Source organism: Drosophila serrata, unplaced genomic scaffold (assembly GCF_035046125.1).
Source record: "Drosophila serrata isolate PLE 108 unplaced genomic scaffold, ASM3504612v1 contig_128, whole genome shotgun sequence".
Classification (NCBI taxonomy): domain Eukaryota; kingdom Metazoa; phylum Arthropoda; class Insecta; order Diptera; family Drosophilidae; genus Drosophila; species Drosophila serrata.
In genome coordinates this window covers 536,609-561,167 of record NW_028257026.1, presented here as the reverse complement: position 1 = coordinate 561,167, position 24,559 = coordinate 536,609, and the positions used below count along the sequence as shown (strand labels likewise).

Below are 24,559 nucleotides of genomic sequence, written 5' to 3'. Positions count from 1 at the left end.
GTCAGTGTGCACGGGTCGCATCACACACCTGACTTGAGGGGAGGCTAATTAAAGACTGCCTAGGTCCGCCCGACTACAATTGGTCAGCATCCCCGGTCGAGCCTCGACTGGGGACCTGCTTCCAGCCGCCCTCGCTTGGAGAGTATAGTCGCACTACCGATGGTGTACACAGTTACGGCAGATGACGCAGTCATCCGTTTATCCCCCTGTGCACCCTATCGGCTGGCGGCCCAGGTAGGTAGGTAAAAATATTGATGATTGTACATTTGAAATGTTTAATACAGAATTAGAATTAAATTTACTAAATTGTGAAAAAGAAGAAGAAATGTAATCTATAATTATAAATAAAACAATGAAATTATAAATTTAAAGAACAAACAACGGTTTTTTTATTTAAAAGGTTAAATTAAGGTAATATATAAACCAAATATTTCGAATCAAAACAGCATTATAAAATTCTCATTTTATAGAACAAACAAGGGTTTTTTTTTATTTAAAAGGTTAATTTAAGGTAATGTATAAACCAAATATTTCGAATCAAAACAGCATTATAAAATTCTTATTTTATAGAACAATTAAAATGTTTTCTTTGAATTACATTCAATTTGCTTACTTTCTTCTATATTTAGTGGTATAGTTTGTACATAACTATTTATACCACCCTCTAATATATAGATTTTATCATCATCATTACTTAAAGGAATTGATTTTAAGTTTTCATCATTATCCTTATCTAAATTAAAGGGTATAGTTTGTACATAATTATTTATTCCACCTTCAACAAGAATAGTTTCATCCTCACTAGGTGATCTTGTGATGCATGGCTCTGGATTATCCTCATCGAAAATGTTCACATCGTGGTCATCATCATCATCATCATCATCATCATCATCGTTATCATGCTCATCATACAAAACCAGAGTGTTGTCTTTAGCCTCTTTTTTATTAAGGTTTTGAAATTCTGAAAATATAAATATTATTAGTATATATATATATATATATATATATATATATATATATATATATATATACTAGCCGGCCCGTCCCGGCTTCGCACGGGCATATTATGGTTAAGAGGGCACTTCTGAATACATCAAGGTTCTGGCAAAATCATCTTCCTGGCATAAGGTGAAGAAGGCAGTCAGAGTTGTCGCTGGCCGATTCAGGACTCTTTCTTGCACATTTTTTTCTGTGAAATAGACACGTTGACCATTCTCCAAATGGACTGCCACGTTTCTCTGTGGCATATTGTGGTTGAACGCATAAGAAATAAGTCACATTGAAATGGTATCCATCGGCACCATCCCAGAAGATTAGTGGATACTGCAAAGCATCGTAACAACGGTGAGTTTCTGCGACGTTTACCAATCGATCGTTTCGTCGATGGAGAACAATATCTCGAGGTTGAAACTGATCCCCGACTATGACAATTGCCACTTCGTCTATAGTTGGAGCATTATATCTCCTGATATGTTCTCCAGCAGGCGTTTTGTCTGCATGAATGACAATTTTATGGGTATCCGAAGGCATCATATCGATTGCTGTTTTGAATAAACGCACCAAATTGTTCCGTTCGTGAAAAAGATTCTGTAGCTGCGAAATAATTGGCCTCTTCAGCGATTTATTGATTCCATAACGTGCATCTACTTCATCTCCATCATCACCAATGAAGTACATTTGAAGAAATTTGTGTTCGCTGTCTTGGAACGGAAGCAGGGAACCGGCTTTATGATAGATTTGTCCTTTGATTTTAAAAGTTGGCATGAATTGCGCAGTTATAATTTCCGCACCAAATGACGTCATTTGAAAGCAAGAGTTGTATTTCCTAATGTTCGACAGGAAATGCTTCGATTCAGCAGTAGATCCAGCGAATAGAGAGTGCAGAGGCTCTGGTGGTGCTTCAAGTTGAGGCAATTTCACTTTCCCGGAAGCGCAACACAATTTTTTTGGTTCGTTTTTGAATTTGAGAGCCTGAGAGTATATGCAGACCTGATGCATCTGGCCAATAACGACATTGCGATTCGAGCTATAATCAACAGTTGGATTATATCTGAATGCAAGACGATTGTATTGCAGGGTTTGATCTGCTGCAAGCTGTAAACGCGCTTCAGTTACCCTTGCCCTGTCGCGATCATTATTTTGAGAGTGAATCAAATCGATTGCTGCAGAACGCGACTGCCTAACTCTCAATCGTTTTCTCTCAAGCCTATCTGCTCGTCTTTCTGCTGATTCCTCTATGTGCATTTGCATTGCTCTCTGCCGCTCAGTCTCTCGGAAGGAGGCCCGTTCTTCGTCAGTCATATTCGTAATCTTACGTCTTTTTGCTTCTGTATTGCGAATACAACGACCCAATCTCGACTTTTTTGGTGGCATGACTTCGTTTCTTACTGAACCTGAACAAAAAATAAAATTTGTATCTCCAATTTCTTCTTTCAATATGTTTTTAATGTTTGACAGGAAATGCTTTGATTTGCTTGTAGAGGGCGCAGTAGTAGGGGCACGGGGAAACGCTAAAAAAAATAGATATATTCGCAGCCGCAGATAAGCTATCAACATCAAAAGTAGTCAATAACCGAGCTGGAACCTCAACGCATGTTCTCTAAAAATTTGGGCATAAACGGTTCAGAACTTTTCAAGTTTCTTCTTTCAATATGTTTTGAATGTTTGACAGGAAATGCTTTGATTCAGCTGGCTGCCTGTAGATGGCGCAGCAGTAGGGTCACTTGGAAACGCTAAGGGTGGACTACCCCTAACATTTAGGGGGATGAAAAATAGATGTTGGCCTATTCTCATAGATACCGGATAAGCACAAAAAATTTCATCAAAACCGGTCAAGCCGTTTCGGAGGAGTAAGGGCACGAAACCTGTGACACGAGAATTTTATATATTAGATATATATATATATTTAATCAACTCACCTTTTTGTACTCCACTTGAAATAGTATTAGCAACTTCTTTATTTAAATTCTGCAAAAACAAACATATTTCCCTACTCAATCAGAATATATTATCACTATTAGTTATTTTGAAGTCATTAATCTCTTCCCGTTTACTATCTTGTATAGAAAGAAGATTAGCATCTTTCGAAATTCTTTCATACACTTTCCTATCTTTCTGTCTCTCTGCATGTATTACTGAATGTGTTAAAACTTCAGCAAATTCAAAGCAATTTATTCTTAATGTTGCTAGGGGGGTATTAATATTTCGTTTAGATTTTCGTTGGTGGTGGTGGGTAGTTATATGTTTTGTTTTCCTACGTTTAGCATGTTATCTTCTATATATATTATTGTAGTGACATTTAACACCTACCGTAGCACTTTTATATGTTACGGTGAAGAATCTATTTAACCCCCTTCTTCCTAAATCCAGATGCCCCCCTATTTTCCTTTCATTCTCAATTAATTGGTTTTTAAAATTCTCTATTATTGCTCTTTTTGTAAATTCTACTTCAGAGTTATGTATGTTTGTAGTGTTTTTTAATTTTTGAGTTGCATTTCTTTTTATTGGAACTCGTCCTACACTTTCGAAATCGGTATCACTATCATTGATACCCAACACTATTTCTTGAGATGTATTAGTTATTTTAGGTACTCGACTTACGTTTTGAAATTCTGCCTCACTATCATTGATACCCAAAACCATTTTTTGAGATTTTTCAGCTCCTATGCTTTTTTTTCTATTTTCTCAACATTTGTATCTTTAGTAATAATAATATCAAAAATATTGGGTGGGTTTGTTGTTGTTGTTGTTGCAGATGTTGCTGTAGTTGCAGATGTTGTTGTAGATGTTGTTGTAGATGTTGGGGTACTTGATTCTTCTTCTTCCTCCTCCTCCTTCACACTACTTATCAAAGTATGTGGGTTTGATATTGATGATGATGATGTTGTAGGTGTAGTAGTTGTTGTTGTTGTTTTTATTTTTTCTTCAACTGTGCTTGCAGTTGATGAGATTTCAGTAATACTATTATTAGTATTAATTATTTTTATACCGACTTCACTTTTTAAATTTTTTTCACTATCATCATCATCATTAGTCTTATTTATAAGATCCATAAAAATATGGCTATCTTCCAAGATCTCGAATTTCAAATCAATTTTTATTATTTTTTTTTCAATTTCGGCATACTGATGAATAGTCCAATTGAATTGTTTGAATTGGTTTTCGATAATCGTCATTTCACTGGGCACCGGTAACATTTTCACAAGGGGATTCATTAGTGAAATTAAAAAAAATATCAAAAACGACATATATATTTTTTTTTTTTTTGTTTTTGATAAATGAACGAATGCACACACACACAAACGAATAAACGATCAGCAATTGACTGACATGAACGAATAGACGAAAACTGAAAACTTTTTGAAAAGCCTAGCCAACGCACAAGCACATAATCACCTTTTTGTTTCAGAATCTTTTCAACAAGATAAGTATTAGGGAATTTTGTTTTTTTAATTTCTTGTTTATAGAAGCCCCCTTGAATTGGATCACCCTTCAAGTCTTCAAGTAAATATGTGGTGGGTGATGTATTTTGTACTTTCCGAATTCGAAAAATTTCCGTTGTCCAGTTTGGAGTATAACCTTTTTCAGAGACATGCTTATATTTACTTATTCGTACATGATCCCCCTCTTTAAACTCTCCATTTGTGAATATTTTTAGATGATTGTATGATCTCATCAAAATCTGTTTTTCATTTTTAACATTAACATCAATGGGTTTCGTTTTAATTGTTCTATGCTTCCTATTGTTATAATTATTAATCAATTCTTTGTATATTTGAAGCCATGCGTATTTTCCATTAAAACTGAACTCACGCCACATAAGTTCTTTTAGTGTTCTATTAAAACGTTCTACAATAGATGCTTTAAGAGTACTAAATGTTGAGTAATGATTAATTTCATATCGTTTCATTAAATCTCTAAATTGTTTATTATAGAATTCATTTCCATTATCTGTTTGTAAATTCTTTGGTACTCCACGGCCAGATTTTATTATTTTTTCCATAGCTCTTGTAACTTCTTCTGCATTTTTTGATTTTATTGCTTCACCCCATCCATATTTAGAAAAGGTATCGATTACTGTTAATAGATACCTAAACCCTTTATTCGAAGATGCATATTCCCCCATTTCAACCAAATCAGCATGCCATAAATCATTAATACCCTTTACTATAACTCTACGTCTTGGAAAATTCTTGAATGATGGTCGATGTAACTCATTTACAATATTTCGTTTACTCTTGACTTTATTTTATTTGGTACAAATGGTTTCTTCTCTAAAGATTCAGTTTCACTTATTAAAACTGCGGTCGGTGCAATGATATAATTGAAAATGTTACTTTCTATTTCATTTATATCCTCTACTATCTTATTAATAGTTTTCAAGAGAAATTCCAATTTTTTAGAAATTTCACCCACTTTTCCCTCAATATTATTGATTCGAGGCCTTGATCTAAAGATTTCTTGTTTCTGTGGTTGTTTAGAAATTTCATTAGATGTATTCTGTACTAGTTTACTTATTTCATCATCAACATAAAATTTTGTTGCAATATCATTTTCATGAATGAGGGGTAGGGTATTTTTGAATCGTTTCCTCTGAATATTTTTTTTTTATATCTCTTGAGTACTCTTTCTCATTTAAAAAACAACCAAACTTATCAACTGTCATTTTAATTATAAAATAAATAATGAAAGAACGGTATATTTATGTATGATCCACATTAATTGTTAAGACCTCTTCTCTGTTTTTACGACGTGAAAATGGACTACTTTGAAGTATCGTTCCATCTATTTCCATCTGATCAGAGCGAATGATTGGTGCGGGTATTTTTAAATTTCGGTTTATGAAATTGTTAAGATTTTCCAATTTATTAAGAAGCTCTTTTAATGTATTATGTATATATTCCATTTGAGTTACCATTTTTATTACTTTACTTTCCAACTCTGATACTCTTTTATGTCTTAGTTGAAATGATTTAGTTATAGTTTCCATTTGTTGTGATTTCGCTTCTTTAATTTTCTCATCTACATAAAATTTAATAGCCAAATCATTTCCATTTATTGGTTTTGAAGAGTTTTTAATTCTTTTTTTCTGAACATTTATGTGACCATCAGTATCTAGATTTAAACCTGTAAGACTCTCAACTTCCCTTTTGAAAAGAGAGGAATAATCTCTATTATTTGAAAAGTGACCAAACTTGTCAATAGACACTTTACTTTTAAACAAAATGAGAAAATGTTTTCCATTTTTTTAATATATTATTTTTTCTTCACGCAATTCTTCTATTATTGAAATAATTTCATTAGTATGGTTATTATTACCAGCAGCTCTTGATGCCATTAAGAGTTGCAATCTTTCAACAAGTTCATTAACATTATCCCAATATACATAATTTGGTGGTAATTTTTGTAGTCTCATATACCCAGAACCAGTATATTCTTCATTTACTGAAGACGACGATATTAATGGTTTTATAATTGAAGAATATTTTTTAGAACGATTTCCTTTTATTTGACCATCTGGTTGATAGTTTCTTTTGTGAGCACTTGTTTCAATTAAAATGTTTCTATATGATTCTAAATCATTCTTAGTATAATCCTTAGGACTGTTATGAAAAATTAAAGAGTATAAACCAGTTGATAGAGTCCATAAATTTCCACTTCCTAATTTCATTACATTTTTTTAAATTTTAAGTGTACTATTACCCAACATTAAAATATTATTTTCTTCTCTTGGTCCATAACTATTATCTAAAATCTTTTCTTGTTTTAACTGGTTAATGTTGATATTATACTTCACCCCGGTTTCTTCATATACACTTTCATTTAAATCATCTATATGAGACTGTTTTAAAATGTCAGATTCATCTATATGAGATAGATGAGAAATGTCAGATTCATCTATATGAGAGTGTTCTGAGTAAGCATCACTCTCACTATCACTTTCAATTACTCTCTCCTGTACCCTTTTATTACTTTTAGATACTCTTATTTTCTCTTTCTTGAACTCAGTCTTAACATTGTGTGTATTATTAATATACTTTTTTCCTTATTTAATTTTTTATTTTCATTTAGTAATTCATGTAAAGGTTCTGTAATGGGTTTAAATGTTTCCTCCAAATTTGATACGTTCTCATTTTTTATTTGCTTCAATTCATCAAATTTTCTTTTTAATGAATTCCTACTTTTCGTCAACTGTTCTAAAAGATTTCGCTTCATTGTTGTAGTTTTCTCTGATACTCATGTGCTACTGGGGGAAAATGTAGTATAATCTAAATATTTATAACAAAGTGTTTTGAGTTTAATGAAATTTTATTTTTATTTAAGAAAATAAGTACATTAATAATATTAAAAATGAATACATTTTAAGCTTTATTTAATTCTAAATAGAGGTTGTTATCATTCCTTTTAATAATACAAAACATATTATCTTTTATATATTCAATGGTCGAATCATCTAAAGTCGAGTATCGTGTCGGTAAGTACAGCATATACTCTTCAAGTTCAAGAGCGAGGGCCATTCCAAAGCTGGTTTTTTTACGTTGAGCTCGTTGAATAGGGTAGCGCACATCCGATTCCATCTTCGTCTTTGTTAAGAGAGGTTTTGGTAGGTTACCATTAAAATCCTTGAGTACCTTCATCATTTCCGGATTGACCATTTTCAGCTGTTTCTTCTTGTTGTTGTTGTTGATTGTAGCTGTTGTTGTTGTTGTTGTTGTTGTTGTTGTTGATTGTAGCTATTGTAGCTGTTGTTTGTAGTTGTTTTATCTCTGTTGTAGTTGTTGTTTTTAGTTGTTTTAACTGTTTTTCTTGTTATTGTTTTTTCTTTTCTTTTTTCGTGTGCGAGATGATTTAGATTAACACTTTTAGGTTGAGACTGTTTACTGGTGGTTTTTTTAATGTGAGTTGAAATAACTTTTGATTGAGTTTTAATACCTTAAGGTAAACTAACCCTCCTTTTTCTATCGCATTCTTGATTTAGAATTGACCAATCATAACAGCTAAGAGCATGTAAAATAGGGAGGGAGTTTCAAGAACCATAGAGAGAATCATAGAGAAATCACTTGACCATAACGAAAAAGTTAGTGGGGGATAGAGAGTAAGAATTGGAGGGACAGGTGTCCACAGTTGGTACTATTAAAGGCTTGTTTTCTCTCATAGTTATAGTTAATATTATTCCCCAAGTATTTCACAACTTCTTTTGGGTGTTGTAAATTTCAAAACTATCAAAATAATGTATACATTTTTATTTTTGTTGTAAGCTACCCAATGTGTTCCATTTGATGAACTATCATCTAGGTTTAAAATTCCTGACTCTTTTCTCCAAGGAGATTTTGGTAGTAAGTCTCTCATAATCACACCTGTGAATTGTGGAATATACTTTTGAGCAAAATTCAAAATTTCAAAATTTGAAAGCGGTTATTTAGGTAGCTTAGTAATCAGTTTTTTGGATTTCCTCTAACTGGATTGAGATATAATCCATAACCTTTTCTATAAGGTTTTAGAAACATACCTTCACCCACCTTAATACTTTCCATTTTTGCATTATGTCGTTTACTCTCTTCTAATTGTTTTTTCCCCATATTTGCATTATTAATAGTTTTAACAATAGCTGCACTAGCAGAGCCAAGACTACCTAATGCACTTAGTGCAGTGAAAATGGGTACAATACGTAAAAAACCACCAATTTTCGGTACATTAATGACACGAGGAATCTTAATTTTTTTTTATTTCTACCAATTGATTTACTGACTGCTTTACGTGCAACCTTGATTGCACTCATTAGATCTAGTGGTTTCTGAGTTTTCAATGCCCGAATTCCTGTTTGGATAACATTTGAAAAACTCTTTACCTTTGATCTCCTCCTCCTCTTCTTACACTTTCTCTTTGTTCCCTTCTTCTTCTTCATACCCATGCCGAATTTCTTTTTTGTTTTCATAATATTTGTAACGAAGTATGCTGCTGTTTTCTCTGCAATACTACTATCTTTTGATCCAACACGTTCCCACGCTTTATTTATTAATACTGCATCAGCCTTATGTCGATCAGCTAGATCCTTATTTCGTGAATATGAAATATCATGTACTCTACAAGCTTCATCCAATTGATTTATCCCACGATCACCTCGGGCTAATCGTTTCTCTAGCTTTGTGCCTGGTCCACAAAAATTATAACCAGGAATATGTGCTTCAAATGGAAGTGTGTTCATTATTTTGTTGATAATACCACTACCTCGTTTCAAGTTTGAACTCTGACTGCAACAATTACAAAAACTTTTACCTATTTTATATAATGTTTAATCAAGGAGCATTTCAGTAGTAAGATAATACGGATCCTGGCTCACTAGGTAATAAATCATGTCAAAAAAGGGGGTGTGGGTGACCCTAATTAGTCACGCATGGCTGCACACAGGTGTCTTAATGACCTAATTAGCATAAAAAGGTCACTTAATTAAGTTAGAAAGGGTGTGGGGGTGACCCTAAAAAGTCACGTATGGTTGCACACAGGTGTCTTAATGACCTAATTAGCATAAAAAGGTCACTTAATTAAGTTAGAAAGGGTGTGGGAGGGTGAGGATCACCCCAAAGAAATGGTGAAAGTGGGTGAGGTGTTTTGTCATGTCTTGTCTTGTCTTGTTTTTTTCTCACTCCAAAGGTGTGTGTGTGTGAGGGGTGTTTTCTCATGCGTAAAAATGTGTGGTTGTTTAGAGTAATCTTTAGCCGAATAGGGAGTGTAGGAGTTTGAGAGAGGGGTGTTTTGTGATGCGTACGAATTTGTAAAACGATATTTAGGTTGAGTAGTAGAAGGGGGAGGAGGGGGAAGTTGTTTTATTATGCGTATCCGTTTTGTTGATTCAATTAGGGTTGTAGATGATATCTGTTAGTGTAACCTGTCTTTAGTGATCTTGTGAGAACTTCGAGAACTTCCCCCTCTAGCGAGCATTAGCGAGAATTAGATGGGAAAGTGTGCGTGAATATCTGAAGTATGGTGCTTCTAACTTGTATTAAGTTAAGGGGAGGGTAATCTTAAATGTTTCAATTCTATAGTGGAGGGGGGTGGTGGTGGTGGTGGTGGTGGTTCCTAACAGAATATACACAAAAACAAATGAGATCGTTTATTTAGTCAAATACGTTTTTTTTTTCTCACACATTTATATTATGAAGGAAAAACGGTTACATGCCAAGTGTTCAAAAAAGTTATGTGTTAAGGAGAAATGTAGAAAGTAGTTCAGTTTAAGAAAACTATCCGAGTTGAGTGTATCACATAAAATCGTCGTGCGAACCTGTGAAATCGAATTGAGTGGAACAATATAAAATCATTGTGCGAACTTGTGAAAAAGAATAACATTGCAAAATAATACTTAAAAAACAACAAAACAAAACAAATCAAATAAAACTATCCGAGTTGAGTGTATCACATAAAATCATTGTGCGAACCTGTGAAAAAGAATAACATTGCAAAATAATACTTAAACAAGAAAGGAAGCTAACTTCGGCACGCCGAAGTTTATATACCCTTGCAGATAGAACTTCTATGAATAAAAAACCATACAATACAAATTATATATCTTTGTGTTAAAAAACAATGAAGTAATACCTGCTTTCATTTCATTCACCTATACATATTATATTTGCAGTTTTACATTCACTGATTTGCATTTTTCCTCCACATCAAACGATCGTTTGTATGGCACCTATATGATATAGTCGTCCGATTTTCATGAAATTTACCACAAAATTTAAGACTTAAATTAAATGCGTATACCTAAAATTTGATGAAAATCAGTTGAAAACTGAAAAGGTTATAAATTTAATTGTATTAATATCTCGATCGTTCCTATGGGAGCTATATGATATAGTAGTCCGATTTTCATAAAATTTTATGCAAAATTGAAGAGTATAGTAAAATAGCTATATCTCAAATTTGATCCAATTCTATTGAAAACTGAAAAAGTTAAAAATTTTTTTGTAAAAATATTCCGATCATTCCTATGGCAGCTATATGATATAGTCGTCCGATCCGGCCCGTTCCGACATATATACGAGTGAGAGTATATAGAAGGCTAACTACAAAGTTTCATTCAGATAGCTTCAAAACTGAGAGACTAGTTTGCGTAGAAACGGACAGACGGACAGACGGACAGACGGACAGAAGGACAGACGGACAGACGGACAGACGGACAGACGGACAGACGGACAGACGGACATGGCTAGATCGACTCGGCTGTTGATCCTGATCAAGAATATATATACTTTATATAGTCGGAGGTGCCTCCTTCACTGCGTTGCAAACTTCTGACTGAAATTATAATACCCTGCAAGGGTATAAAAACAACAAAACAAAACAAAACAAATCAAAATGGATAAGTACTGCGAAAAGTGCAACATTACCCTGCCAGCTAACATTTCGTGAAGCCATCATCTGCGGACGGAGCAGCACAAAAGAAATGTCATCGAGCCAGTGGATTCAAAAATTAAAAAAATTAGATCTGGATTCCAAGGAAGGATTATTCAGTATCTATATGAAAATACTAATAATGATGTGATTTATGGAGGAAGCAGGAGAAGCTTTTCTTCCACACTTGTATCCATTGTTGGAGAGTTATGCATCAGTGAAAATTAACTTTGAACTTTTCGGAAAATACGCGCTCTTGAAGGAAGAAAACGAATGCGAGGAAATAAAGTCATTTCAAATAAAATGACAATAATCACCGCCTACTCCAATATTGAAAATGAATATAAGGAGCACATGGAGAAAATTTTGGTGAGGATGGAGGAATTCCAAGAAAGGGATAGTGGATGGACATTGATTCATCTGAATCGATTGGAAATGAATATAAATAAATATTCACCTTTAAGAGGATCATCATATATCAGACTACCCTCTTGCTTAGAAAATAAAAAAGCGATAAACAATGTTAAAAACCTGAGAGATGAATATTGTTTTAAGTGGAGCTTAATCGCTGCATTAAGTAATCTTAATAAAAATGCAAGCAGGTGTACAAGTTATAAAGTGAATATAAATGATGATCTCATTCGAGTCAATGGGATCACATTAAATTTCAGTGGATTGGAATTTCCTCTTAAACCCTCGGACATTAATAAATTTATACAAAAAAATAAAAAAATAAACATAACACTTTTTGGATTCGACGATGGAGCTATTTTTGGACCCATATTTTATTCCCCTGAAGTGAGGAAAAATACTATAAATATGTTGTTATTAGAGGAAGGATGCAAAGCACATTATACTTGGATAAAAAACCTATCAAAGTGAGTAGTTTTATAATATCATTTTTATTAATATCATTTTTATTAATATGTATTGTGTATTATTAATATTTTTTTTGTTTGTCTTTTTGTTTTAAATTTCAAAATATTTATATGTTTTTTTTAATCTTTATTTTAGTTTGGTTTCCTCTCAAGTTTCGAGAGATAAGTCAAAGAAATGGTTTTGCCAAATTTGTTTGAATTATTCGTTGAGTGAAGAGGCTGCCAACCGACACTCTGAAGTCTGTGGTAAAAAAGTCTCACGTTTACCAAACCCAAGAGATGCAATTCTAAAATATAAGAATTTTCAAAAGGAAGTGATACCATTCACAGTATACGCTGATTTTGAATGCATCCTTCAACCAATTAATGTCAATGAAACATTAAATTTAAATATAGTAAATATTCATAAGCCTATTTCATATGCATACTATATAAAGTGTGCACATGATAATAGTTTAGATAAGTTTGTTTTAGAAACTAGATTAAACTCAGGAATGAATTTCCTCCTATCTCTTATAGAAAATTTAACACTTATATATGAAAATCATATTTCAAAAAATGTACCTATAATTATGTCTGATGTTAAAGAAGAAGATTTTAAAAAATGTCTTAATTGTCATATATGTAACACTCCTCTTTTATTAGATAGAGTTAGAGATCACTGTTTTCACAGGAAAATTTAGGGGTGCAGCACATAATGAGTGCAATTTAAAATATAAAGTCCCAAAATTTTTTCCTGTTTTCTTCCACAATTTCACCAGGTATGATTGTCATCTATTTGTAAAAGATTTGGCTCTCATACCTGGTGAAATAAAGCTTATTCCATTAAATAAGGAGCAATACATTTCAATATCTAAAATTATAACTTTAAGTAATGGTGAAAACTTTGAAATCCGTTTTCTAGACTCATTTCGTTTTATGCCTTCTGCATTAGACACATTAGCTTCAAACCTGGATAGTGAACAAATGCAAATCACAAATTCATTTTTCCCAAATGAAAATCAGTTTAAGCTTATGCGAAGAAAGGGTGCATTTCCATATGAATATTTAGATTCAGTTGAGAAATTAAAAGAAAGTATATTACCTCCTAGAGAAGCTTTCTATAGTTCCTTAACTGAGAATGAATGTTCAAGTGAAAATTACACACATGCGCAAGAGGTTTGGAATGAGTTTTCATGTGAGAACTTAAAAGATTATTTAGAGTTATATTTAAAAACAGATGTTTTATTGATGACAGATGTCTTTGAAAACTTCCGAAAACTTTGCATTAAAATATATTCACTTGATCCAGCACATTTTTTCACAACACCAGGTTTATCATGGGAAGCTATGTTGAAATGTACTAAAATTGAATTAGATTTATTAACTGATATAGATCAGTATAAATTTATTCAAAGTGGTATTCGAGGTGGCTTAGTACAATGCACATGTAGATATGCTAAAGCAAATAATAAATATGTTGATAATTTTGATAGTACTCAAAAATCATCATATTTAATTTATTTGGATGCAAATAATTTATATGGTTGGGCTAAGTCACAATCTTTACCATATGGAGGTTTTGAATGGGTTTCAAGGGAATCACTTGATACTATTAATATTTCAGAGATTGGAGATGATAGTGAATATGGATACATTTTTGAGGTAGATTTAAAATATCCTTTTAAATTACATAATAAACACAATGATCTTCCATTTTGTTGTAATAATCAAATACCAACAAAAACAGATAAAATTAAAAAATTAATTGCTGATTTAAGGGATAAAGAGAAATATATTATTCATTATAAAAATCTTCAACAGTGTATAGAAAATGGTTTAGTTCTAACAAAAATCCATAGAGGTCTTCGTTTCTTTCAGAAGCCTTGGTTAAAAACATATATTGACTTGAATACATTCCATAGAACTAATGCAAAAAATGCATTTGAAAAAGATTTTTTTAAACTTCTAAATAATGCTGTCTTTGGAAAAACCATGGAAAATGTGGATAAACGAGTGGATGTAAACTTAATTACAGAATGGGAAAGTGCTTCACCATTAGACTCTCCTGGTCCTAAAAGACATTGTGCTAGATCTCTTATTTCAAAGGCCAACTTCCATTTGCTTTTCAAATGAAAAGGTTAAATGTGTTATACAATAAACCATTATATTTAGGTTTTGCTGTATTAGATTTATCAAAATGGAAAATGTATGATTTTCATTATAATTACATAAAACCTAAATATAATGAAAATGTGCAATTAAATTATATGGATACAGATTCTTTTATATACACAATTAATATTGAAGATTTTTATAAAGATATTCAGAATGATATTGAGATGAAGTTTGATACATCAGACTATTCTGATGAATTATTAAATCTCTATAATTTCCCTAAAGCTAATAAAAAGAGGTTGGGATTTTTTAAAGATGAACTCAATGGAAGACCAATGACTGAATTTGTTGGTTTAAGATCAAAAATATATGCCTTTAAGTCATCTAATATTAATGACATCTCTGAAAAAAACAGTGAAAAAATCAAAGGGAGTTAAAAGAAGTGCCATTGATCAATTAACTTTTAATAGTTTTAAAAAATGTTTGTTTTCGGAAAAGGAAGTGGTAGGATCTATGTCAATGATTAGATCTAAAAATCATCTTTTATCAACAGTTAAATGTAAAAAAGTTGTTCTCAGTCACAAAGATACAAAGCTCGTTATACAAAACAATAAAATTAATACTTTACAATATGGACATTATAAAATAGAAGAAAACAAATTAGAAAATAAACTTGATGAAATAAATGCAAATATTTATGTTTACGAGCAAAGAATAAAAGAAATAGAGAATTCTCCTAATAGAAATAATAATCAAGATATTGAAATAGAAAAATTTAAAAAAAATATTGATGATTGTACATTTGAAATGTTTTATACAGAATTAGAATTAAATTTACTAAATTGTGAAAAAGAAGAAGAAATGTAATCTATAATTATAAATAAAACAATGAAATTATAAATTTAAAGAACAAACAACGGTTTTTTTATTTAAAAGGTTAAATTAAGGTAATATATAAACCAAATATTTCGAATCAAAACAGCATTATAAAATTCTCATTTTATAGAACAAACAAGGGTTTTTTTATTTAAAAGGTTAATTTAAGGTAATGTATAAACCAAATATTTCGAATCAAAACAGCATTATAAAATTCTTATTTTATAGAACAATTAAAATGTTTTCTTTGAATTACATTCAATTTGCTTACTTTCTTCTATATTTAGTGGTATAGTTTGTACATAACTATTTATACCACCCTCTAATATATAGATTTTATCATCATCATTACTTAAAGGAATTGATTTTAAGTTTTCATCATTATCCTTATCTAAATTAAAGGGTATAGTTTGTACATAATTATTTATTCCACCTTCAACAAGAATAGTTTCATCCTCACTAGGTGATCTTGTGATGCATGGCTCTGGATTATCCTCATCGAAAATGTTCACATCGTGGTCATCATCATCATCATCATCATCATCATCATCGTTATCATGCTCATCATACAAAACCAGAGTGTTGTCTTTAGCCTCTTTTTTATTAAGGTTTTGAAATTCTGAAAATATAAATATTATTAGTATAGATAAATATTATTTTATATATATATATATAAATTATTCAACTCACGTTTTTGTACTCCACTTGAAATAGTATTAGCAACTTCTTTCTTTAAATTCTGCAAAAATAAACGTATTTCCCTACTCAATCAGAATATATTATCACTATTAGTTATTTTGAAGTTATTAATTCCATTAATTAGAATTTTGTCTGTACTAATCTCATTTTCTTTTTTATTTAAATACTCAATTAGCATTTGAGATTCTAAATTTCTCTTTCTCAAATATATTCCATTAATTTTTTGTGCTGTTTCGATATCTATTTCATTTATTTGCGGACCATCGCTAAGATATCCTGGTTCTACATCTCCTATCTCTTCCCGTTTACTATCTTGTATAGAAAGAAGATTAGCATCTTTCGAAATTCTTTCATACACTTTCCTATCTTTCTGTCTCTCTGCATGTATTACTGAATGTGTTAAAACTTCAGCAAATTCAAAGCAATTTATTCTTAATGTTGCTAGGGGGGTATTAATATTTCGTTTAGATTTTCGTTGGTGGTGGTGGGTAGTTATATGTTTTGTATTCCTACGTTTAGCATGTGATCTTCTATATATATTATTGTAGTGACATTTAACACCTACCGTAGCACTTTTATATGTTACGGTGAAGAATCTATTTAACCCCCTTCTTCCTAAATCCAGATGCCCCCCTATTTTCCTTTCATTCTCAATTAATTGGTTTTTAAAATTCTCTATTATTGCTCTTTTTGTAAATTCTACTTCAGAGTTATGTATGTTTGTAGTGTTTTTAAATTTTTGTGTTGCATTTCTTTTTATTGGAACTCGTCCTAAACTTTCGAAATCGGTATCACTATCATTGATACCCAACACTATTTCTTGAGATGTATTAGTTATTTTAGGTACTCGACTTACGTTTTGAAATTCTGCCTCACTATCATTGATACCCAAAACCATTTTTTGAGATTTTTCAGCTCCTATGCTTTTATTTTCTATTTTCTCAACATTTGTATCTTTAGTAATAATATCAAAAAGATTGGGTGGGTTTGTTGTTGTTGTTGTTGTTGTTGTTGCAGATGTTGCTGTAGTTGCAGATGTTGTTGTAGATGTTGTTGTAGATGTTGGGGTACTTGATTCTTCTTCTTCCTCCTCCTCCTCCCCCACACTACTTATCAAAGTAGGTGGGTTTGATATTGATGATGATGATGTTGTAGGTGTAGTAGTAGTTGTTGTTGTTGTTGTTTTTATTTTTTCTTCAACTGTGCTTGCAGTTGATGAGTTTTCATTAATACTATCATTAGTATTAATTATTTTTTCACTGACTTCACTTTTTAAATTTTTTTCAGTATCATCACCATCATTAGTCTTATTTAGAAGATCCATAAAAATATGACTATCTTGCAAGATCTCAAATTTCAAATCTATTTTTATTATTTTTTTCAATTTCGGCATATTGATGAATAGTCCAATTGAATTGTTCGAATTGGATGGGTTTTCGATAATCGTCATTTCACTGGGCACCGGTAACATTTTCACAAGCGGATTCATTAGTGAAATTAAAAAAAATATTATCAAAAACGACATATTTTTTTTTTATTTTTTTATTTATTTATTTCTTTTTTTTTTTTTGCACACACACACAAACAAATAGACGATCAGAAATTGGCTGGCGTGAACGAATAGACGAAAACTGAACATTTTTTGAAATGCCCACCCCTTTTATAACCTCCATTATATACATTAGTCCATTTCACGCAATGACGTCAATGCGTACATTTTAATTGTTCTATGACCTCGCTTGTTTTTTTTATTTTATTTTTTTTTTTTTTATTATAGAATTTTTATTTTTGTGAATCCAACTATCTTCTGATTTTGAAAAGCCTAGCCAACGCTCAAGCACATAATCACCTTTTTGTTTCAGAATCTTTTCAACAAGATAAGTATTAGGGAATTTTGTTTTTTTTATTTCTTGTTTATAGAAGCCCCCTTGAATTGGATCACCCTTCAAGTCCTCAAGTAAATATGTGGTGGGTGATGAGTAGTATAGAAACGGGATTTTCGGGACCTTTGATGTCGGCAAAAGGGGTAATAAAAATGCAATTAATGGGTTAGCTGTCAAAACATTTAATTGCTTTGAGTAATAAAAATGCAATTAATGAGGGTTAGCTGTCAACCTGTCAATGGATGGGGGTAATAAAGATGCAATTAATTAGGGTCAGTGTATGTAAAAGGACACTTGTGAACAAGTGTTCAAGCGCCCCAACAACGATGTGGATACGAGTGCGAAAGGGAGGGGAGCGATCCCGAGCGATCCCAGAGCGCACGTGTACGTTCCCACGACCCTCACTGAAAGAAAGGGACGGGGGAGGCAATTGAAAAGGTCGCACCGCAGCGATCCTGGGCCGCATCGATCCCGTTCACGCACGTGGACGTTGACCCACAATCCTCACTTAAAAAAGGGACGGGGGTGGAATGGGAGAAGGGTGCTAACGGAAAAATCCACGCTCTGCTCGATCCTCGAGCACACTTGGACGTTGACCCTCAATCCTCACTTAAAAAAGGGACGGGGGTGAAATGAAAAATTCCACGCCCACGCTCTGCTCGATCATGTTCACGCACGTGGACGTTCACCCACGATCCTCACTTAAAAAAGGGATGGATGTGATTTTCCTTGAGAGAAACACACAATTCCCTCCTTGAAAAAGGATGGGAGGAAGGGGTTTTCCCACACTCATTGCATCTGGAGTTGTTCGAATGCGTGTGATGACATATACAATTAGCTTATCTAAATAGGGGTGGTGGGTGAAAGGGATACACTTGTAACGGTTTCTCAGTGAAGGCGGAGCTGGCTTTAAAAAGGATGGAAAGGGTAAGAAAATGTCAAGTGTTTGGTATACATTTTCTGATTTTCGTGGGTCCGCGTATGAACTAGTTGAGTACTAAGAATCACTTCTAGTTGGCGGTTTGATCTATCCAGAGTGGAAAAATTTAAAAAATTTTTAAAAGTTTATTAAAAATTTATAAAGTTTATTAAAAAATTTATAAAGTGCAAACGTGCAAAAGTGCAAAGTGTAAAAGCACAGAACAGAATAAAAAAAAATATTAAATTAAATAAAAATCAAAAACAAAAAACAATCAACCATCAACAAAAAAACAATCAACAAAAAACAATCAACCATCAACAAAAAAACAATCAACAAAAAACAATCAACAAAAAAACAATCAACAAAAAACAATCATCAAAAAACAAATTCATCATCATCATCATCATCATCATCATCATCATCATCATCATCATCATCTTCATCATCTTCATCACCATCATCGTCATCAACACCATCAGTACAAAAATGTATGCCAACAACAACAACTTTAACGACATGCAAGGAATTTTCTGCAACTCCTGTCAGCAGAACCTTCCACTTAATGTGCAATGGCATCACCATGTTCGCACAGAACAACATAAATATTTTGCTACCCGACCCCTAGATGGACAAGTAAAACAATTTATTGATGGATACAAGGGACGTATCCTTCAATATATGTTTACGAATGAGGGAGCAGCTCTAAGGATTCCTGGTGAATTTTTGCATGAAGCGGGCCAGGCGCTGCTACCTCAGATTGAAAGAGTCCTCAGTTTCCATACAGCTTCAAAAATAAATTTTGAGCTGTTTGCGGAGTACATGTTAGTAAAAGAACATGAAACGCAAGTGGAAATTAAATCGTTCCAAAGTAAGATGAGTTTGGTTACGATATCATCCAACTGCAAAAGTCTGATTGTACGGTTTGGGTTGATTAAACTGAGCAAGTGGAGGTTTTCCCTTTGTGGATGTTATTGGCGACTGATTCGGATAATGGTATAGGTGTGGATGAAAGCTTTGCTTTGTAGGTACTATACGGTAGGGTTGTGGAGGTTTAGGGGGTAATATTGGTAAATTTCCAAAATAAGGGGTTTTTGGTGTCTGATTATTTCTAGTATTTTGGTTCTTAAGAAGGCTGCATAGATGAAGAGCGTGCCCTAAGTCATGTGGTTCTTTAATGGCTAACAATTGTGACAAGTTGCCATTCAGGCCTCTGACAAATGTATCCAAAGCCTTTTCTCGGTACATGACTGTCAAAGATTTCACGGTCTCTTGTGAGACATCTAAGTTACTTTGGTTCAAAATTAGACAGAGTTGTTGATAGACTGTCTGATAGAAGTCAACTATGGTGTTGCTACCTTGTTTAAGGGCATAAAGTTGATATTCTAATATTTTTAAGTCACGTTTGTCGGCAAAATGCGCCGTTAGGCATTTCGAAATTGCTGTCCAGTCTAGAGGAGTATTGTATGACTCCAATACGGCGTCTGCTTGTCCAATAATCTTATTGCGAATTGCCAAAAGGATTCCGAGATATTTAGGTGAACCCATTTTATTTTCATAGAGTTTTAATACCCTAGTGAAACTTTTTTTCCATGATGAATATTCAGTTTTGTTTCCTGAAAAATCTCTAAGCGATCGGACAATATCTGGTAATTTATCTAACTCACTTAAATTGTGTGCAAATTCTTTCTTAATTTCCTGAACTTCATATTTAGAAAAGTCTTTATTCGGATTTAAAATTTCCTTTACTAAGTTACCGAGGTTTTCCTCTAGAACTATTTTAATTTTTTCCTCAATCTCACTTTCTGTCATAAATAGTGCGTTTAGTCGTGTGCTTGAAGAAGGTCCTGTAAGGTTTGAGAGTCTGTCAACTAAGTCGTGTTCGGTCATTTTGATATATGGACAATTAATAAAGGATTTTGATTTTGTTTTCACTCAAAAGTTGGATCTTAAATAATTAGTAAATAATTTGAATTTCGTTTTCTTATATTTTTTGAGAATTCTTAATCGCTTATTGTGTTAATTTCTTTTCAGTGTTATTGATAGAAGATTTTGATTTTTAATTTTGATCATTACTTTTGTTGAGATTTCTTAATTTGGAATTTTGTTAATTTCTTTTCAGTGTAATTATTTTTTCCAAGTGTACTTAAAACTATTCTTACAGTAATAACATTCCTCGGCGTGCTCTCGTGACGATAGACTTGGCGGGTTCCTTTTTGTCCCACTCTGCGGCGATTCCTCTCGAGTGTGGGTCTACTGGGGGGCCTCCATTATACCTTTTCTCACGTTCCCTCCGAACGGGTACTTAAGGGATCACGGCGATAATAAATGGCCTGGTCTTTCCTCCAGGTACAAGTCCTTTGAAATAGGGGTAGCGACTGTTTTTTCGCTCCTCCGGTTCACGTTGTTGGATTTCACTTTTCGCGTATCAGGCGGAGTTATTATACCGAACTTCGGGATTTTTTTACCGATCGACGCGAGACGCGGAACTTGCACTTTTCGAGGATTATAACCAGGTCCCTGTTCGGGCGCCAGGTAAAGATTATTAGTTATTTTTTTATTAAAAAATAATCTATATTATTTTGAGTTGGATTATGAACTAAATTTGCTTAAGCTTAACAATCGTTTATATAGGCTGCTTGCTGCTCCATCGCTGTCACCGTCTCTGCCGCCGTCATTACTTCCGCTGATGTTTTGGTTTTTCCGCTGACGTTCTTTGTTCTCATTAGCCGGTTATGACGATTTGTAACTATTGGCCGCTTCCAATTACCATTGGTCAATGCATTGATTTCCCCATTGGCAGATGCCCTAGATATGGTAAGCCACGTGCGCTGAGCTTGCATCTTTTGGATAGCGATCGTGGGAATACAAATCCGGAAGTTTGAGTTGGTAGTAAATTGAACTTCTGGTTTCTTCACCCGGTTGCACCATATGTACTGAGCTTGCATCTTCTTTGTCAACGATTTTAGAAACTAGGCTGTTAACTTATATATACATATACAAAGGTAGTCAAAAGTATTTATACAACGACCATTTTCATAGCCAAATTCCTTATAGTTGTTTTTCGTGTTGTTTTTGACCGTTTTCCCTTCATTGCGTAGATTGATCTATGCAGCAGCGAGCCAAAAAAAATTGGAAAGTTAACGGTTCATTGAAAAAGGCTATAAGTAAAAGAATAGATGCATCTACAGTGTAATGTTTGTTTATTTCTTGAGTTTAATATTAATTGACTATTAAAATGTAATATTTTTTTTTAGTGACAATCCATAAGTTACTTTATTAATGGTTTATAAAATTTGCTTAGGTATCGATGATGGATCGCTATATCCAAAATAAATAGACATATTTTCATTTGCTTTTAATATTGTCCTATGAACCGTTATATTTTGTTTTCGATTTCTTCTTGTTTCTGATAGATCAATTAATGCGATAAAATAATTTAATGGAAATCGGTCAACAGCAACAAGAATAATAACAAAAATAAGTTTGGCGGTGAAAATAATTGTGAATTTGTGTAAATACTTTTGACCCCCCCTGTATATATACATTTTTCTTTTCAATCGTATGTAAGTTTGGCATATACTTAATACAAATCATGTGGATTAAATCTATATATATATAAATGCTCTGTTCGTGTCTACATCCTTCATAGACTTGAAAAGTTCTGAACCGATTAAGCCCAAATTTTTAGAGAACATGCGTTGAGGTTCCAGCTCGGTTATTGTTTACTTTAGATGTTGATAGCTTATCTGCGGTTGCGAATATATCAATTTTTTTAGCGTTTCCCCGTGCCCCTACTGCTGCGCCCTCTACAAGCAAATCAAAGCATTTCCTGTCAAACATTAAAAACATATTGAAAGAAGAAACTTGAAAAGTTCTGAACCGTTTAAGCCCAAATTTTTAGAGAACATGCGTTGAGGTTCCAGCTCGGTTATTGACTACTTTTGATGTTGATAGCTTATCTGCGGTTGCGAATATATCTATTTTTTTAGCGTTTCCCCGTGCCCCTACTGCTGCGCCCTCTACAGGCAGCCAGCTGAATCAAAGCATTTCCTGTCAAACATTCAAAACATATTGAAAGAAGAAATTGGAGATAAAAATTTTATTTTTTTGTTCAGGTTCAGTAAGAAACGAAGTCATGCCACCCAAGAAGTCGAGTTTGGGTCGTCGTACATCGCAATACAGGAGCAAACAGACGTAAGATTACGAATATGACTGACGAAGAACGGGCAATGCAGATGCACAACGAGGAATCAGCAGAAAGACGAGCAGATAGGCTTGAGCGAAAACGATTGAGAGTTAGGCAGTCGCGTTCTGCAGAAATCGATTTGATTCCCTCTCAAAATAATGTACGACAGGGCAAGGGTAGCTGAAGTGCGTTTACAGTTTGCAGCAGATCAAAACCTGCAATACAATCGTCTTGCATTCAGATATAATCCAACTGTTGATTACAGCTCGAATTGCAATGTCGTTATTGACCGGATGCATCAGGTCTGCATATACTGTCAGGCTCCTTCGATTGAATCAGACGAAACTTCGGTCCGAGGAATATATCCATTTGCGGTATGCTGTGATGAATGACCGTAATACAACTAACGTTTGAAAGCTCACGATTTTGCCATCCTCATACATAGGTAGTCCACGCCACATGCATATTCATGCAATTCATTCAAGATGCCATGGCATATGTTCGTTGCTACGGCCGTCCAGATTTATTTATCACCTTCACATGCAATCCAGCTTGGGACGAGATAGTACAGCTGTTATTTCCAGGACAATCATATAGGGATAGGCATGACATCACAGCCCAAAGCTTAAGTCACTGATGGATTTCATTGTGGAAACATGGAGTTTTTGGATCTGTGTGGTGCTGGATATATTCAGTAGAATGGTAGAAGAGAGGATTGCCGCATGCGCACATACTGATTTGGCTGTATGATAAAATTACTCCAGACGAAATCGACGATGTTATATGCGCTGAGATTCCACGGGCCGAGGTTGATACGGATTTGCCTTGGCCCTTGGCCCTTGTGGTACCCTCAACCCATGTTCACCATGAATGGTAGACGGGAAGTGTTCCAAGCGATATCCTCGAGCATTTACAGCCAACACCGTAACAGGGGACGATGGATATCCTTTGTATAGGAGACGGTCAACTGAAGATGGAGGGACTTCGGCAACTTTAAACATGAGAATTGGTGATATTGAGGTAGACAGTCGTTGGGTGGTTCCATACTCACCACTATTATCAAAATCATACAAAGCGCACATCAACGTAGAATATTGCAATTCCGTGAAATCGATAAAATATATCTGCAAGTACGTGAATAAAGGCAGCAATATTGCAGTTTTTGGTGTTCAGGCAGAAAATGGTGACAGCAATGCATTACGAGTTGTCGATGAAATCTCTCAATACCAGGCTGGAAGATCCATAAGCAGCAACGAGGCTGCATTGCGAATTTTTTCGTTCCCAATTCATGAACGCTATCCAGCTGTAGTTTACTTGGCAGTCAATTTGGAGAATGGTCAACTTGTATATTTCACAGAACTAAATGTGCAAGAAAATGTCCTGAATCCGCCTACGACAACTCTGACTGCCTTCTTCACCTTATGCCAGGAAGATGCTTTTGCCATAACCTTAATGTATTCAGAAGTGCCCTCTTAACCACAATATGCCACAGAGAAACGTGGCAGGGTACAGCTAGTCTATATATATAAAAATGCTCTGTTCGTGTCTACATCCTTCATAGACTCGAAAAGTGCTGAACCGTTTAAGCCCAAATTTTTACACAACATGCGCTGAGGTTCCAGCTCGG

The 24,559-nt window shown here is 33.6% G+C and overlaps 1 protein-coding gene and 1 pseudogene across 2 annotated transcripts; both read right to left on the bottom strand.

Moving 5' to 3' along the window:
• Positions 1–575: 575 nt before the first annotated feature.
• LOC147644629 (uncharacterized) lies at positions 576–4,247 on the bottom strand (annotated as a pseudogene). The gene is made up of 3 exons (XR_015270197.1): positions 3,557–4,247; positions 2,919–2,992; positions 576–961 (listed from the first exon to the last, which is right to left on the bottom strand). The product of XR_015270197.1 is annotated as an uncharacterized LOC147644629 (transcript).
• Positions 4,248–15,475: 11,228 nt separating this feature from the next.
• LOC147644628 (uncharacterized) lies at positions 15,476–17,669 on the bottom strand. The gene is made up of 3 exons (XM_086826072.1): positions 16,754–17,669; positions 15,933–16,006; positions 15,476–15,861 (listed from the first exon to the last, which is right to left on the bottom strand). Exons 1-3 carry the CDS (start codon positions 17,464–17,466, stop codon positions 15,476–15,478), a joined length of 1,173 nt encoding a protein of 390 aa, XP_086682198.1. The 5' UTR covers positions 17,467–17,669.
• Between the last annotated feature and the right edge of the window lie 6,890 nt (positions 17,670–24,559).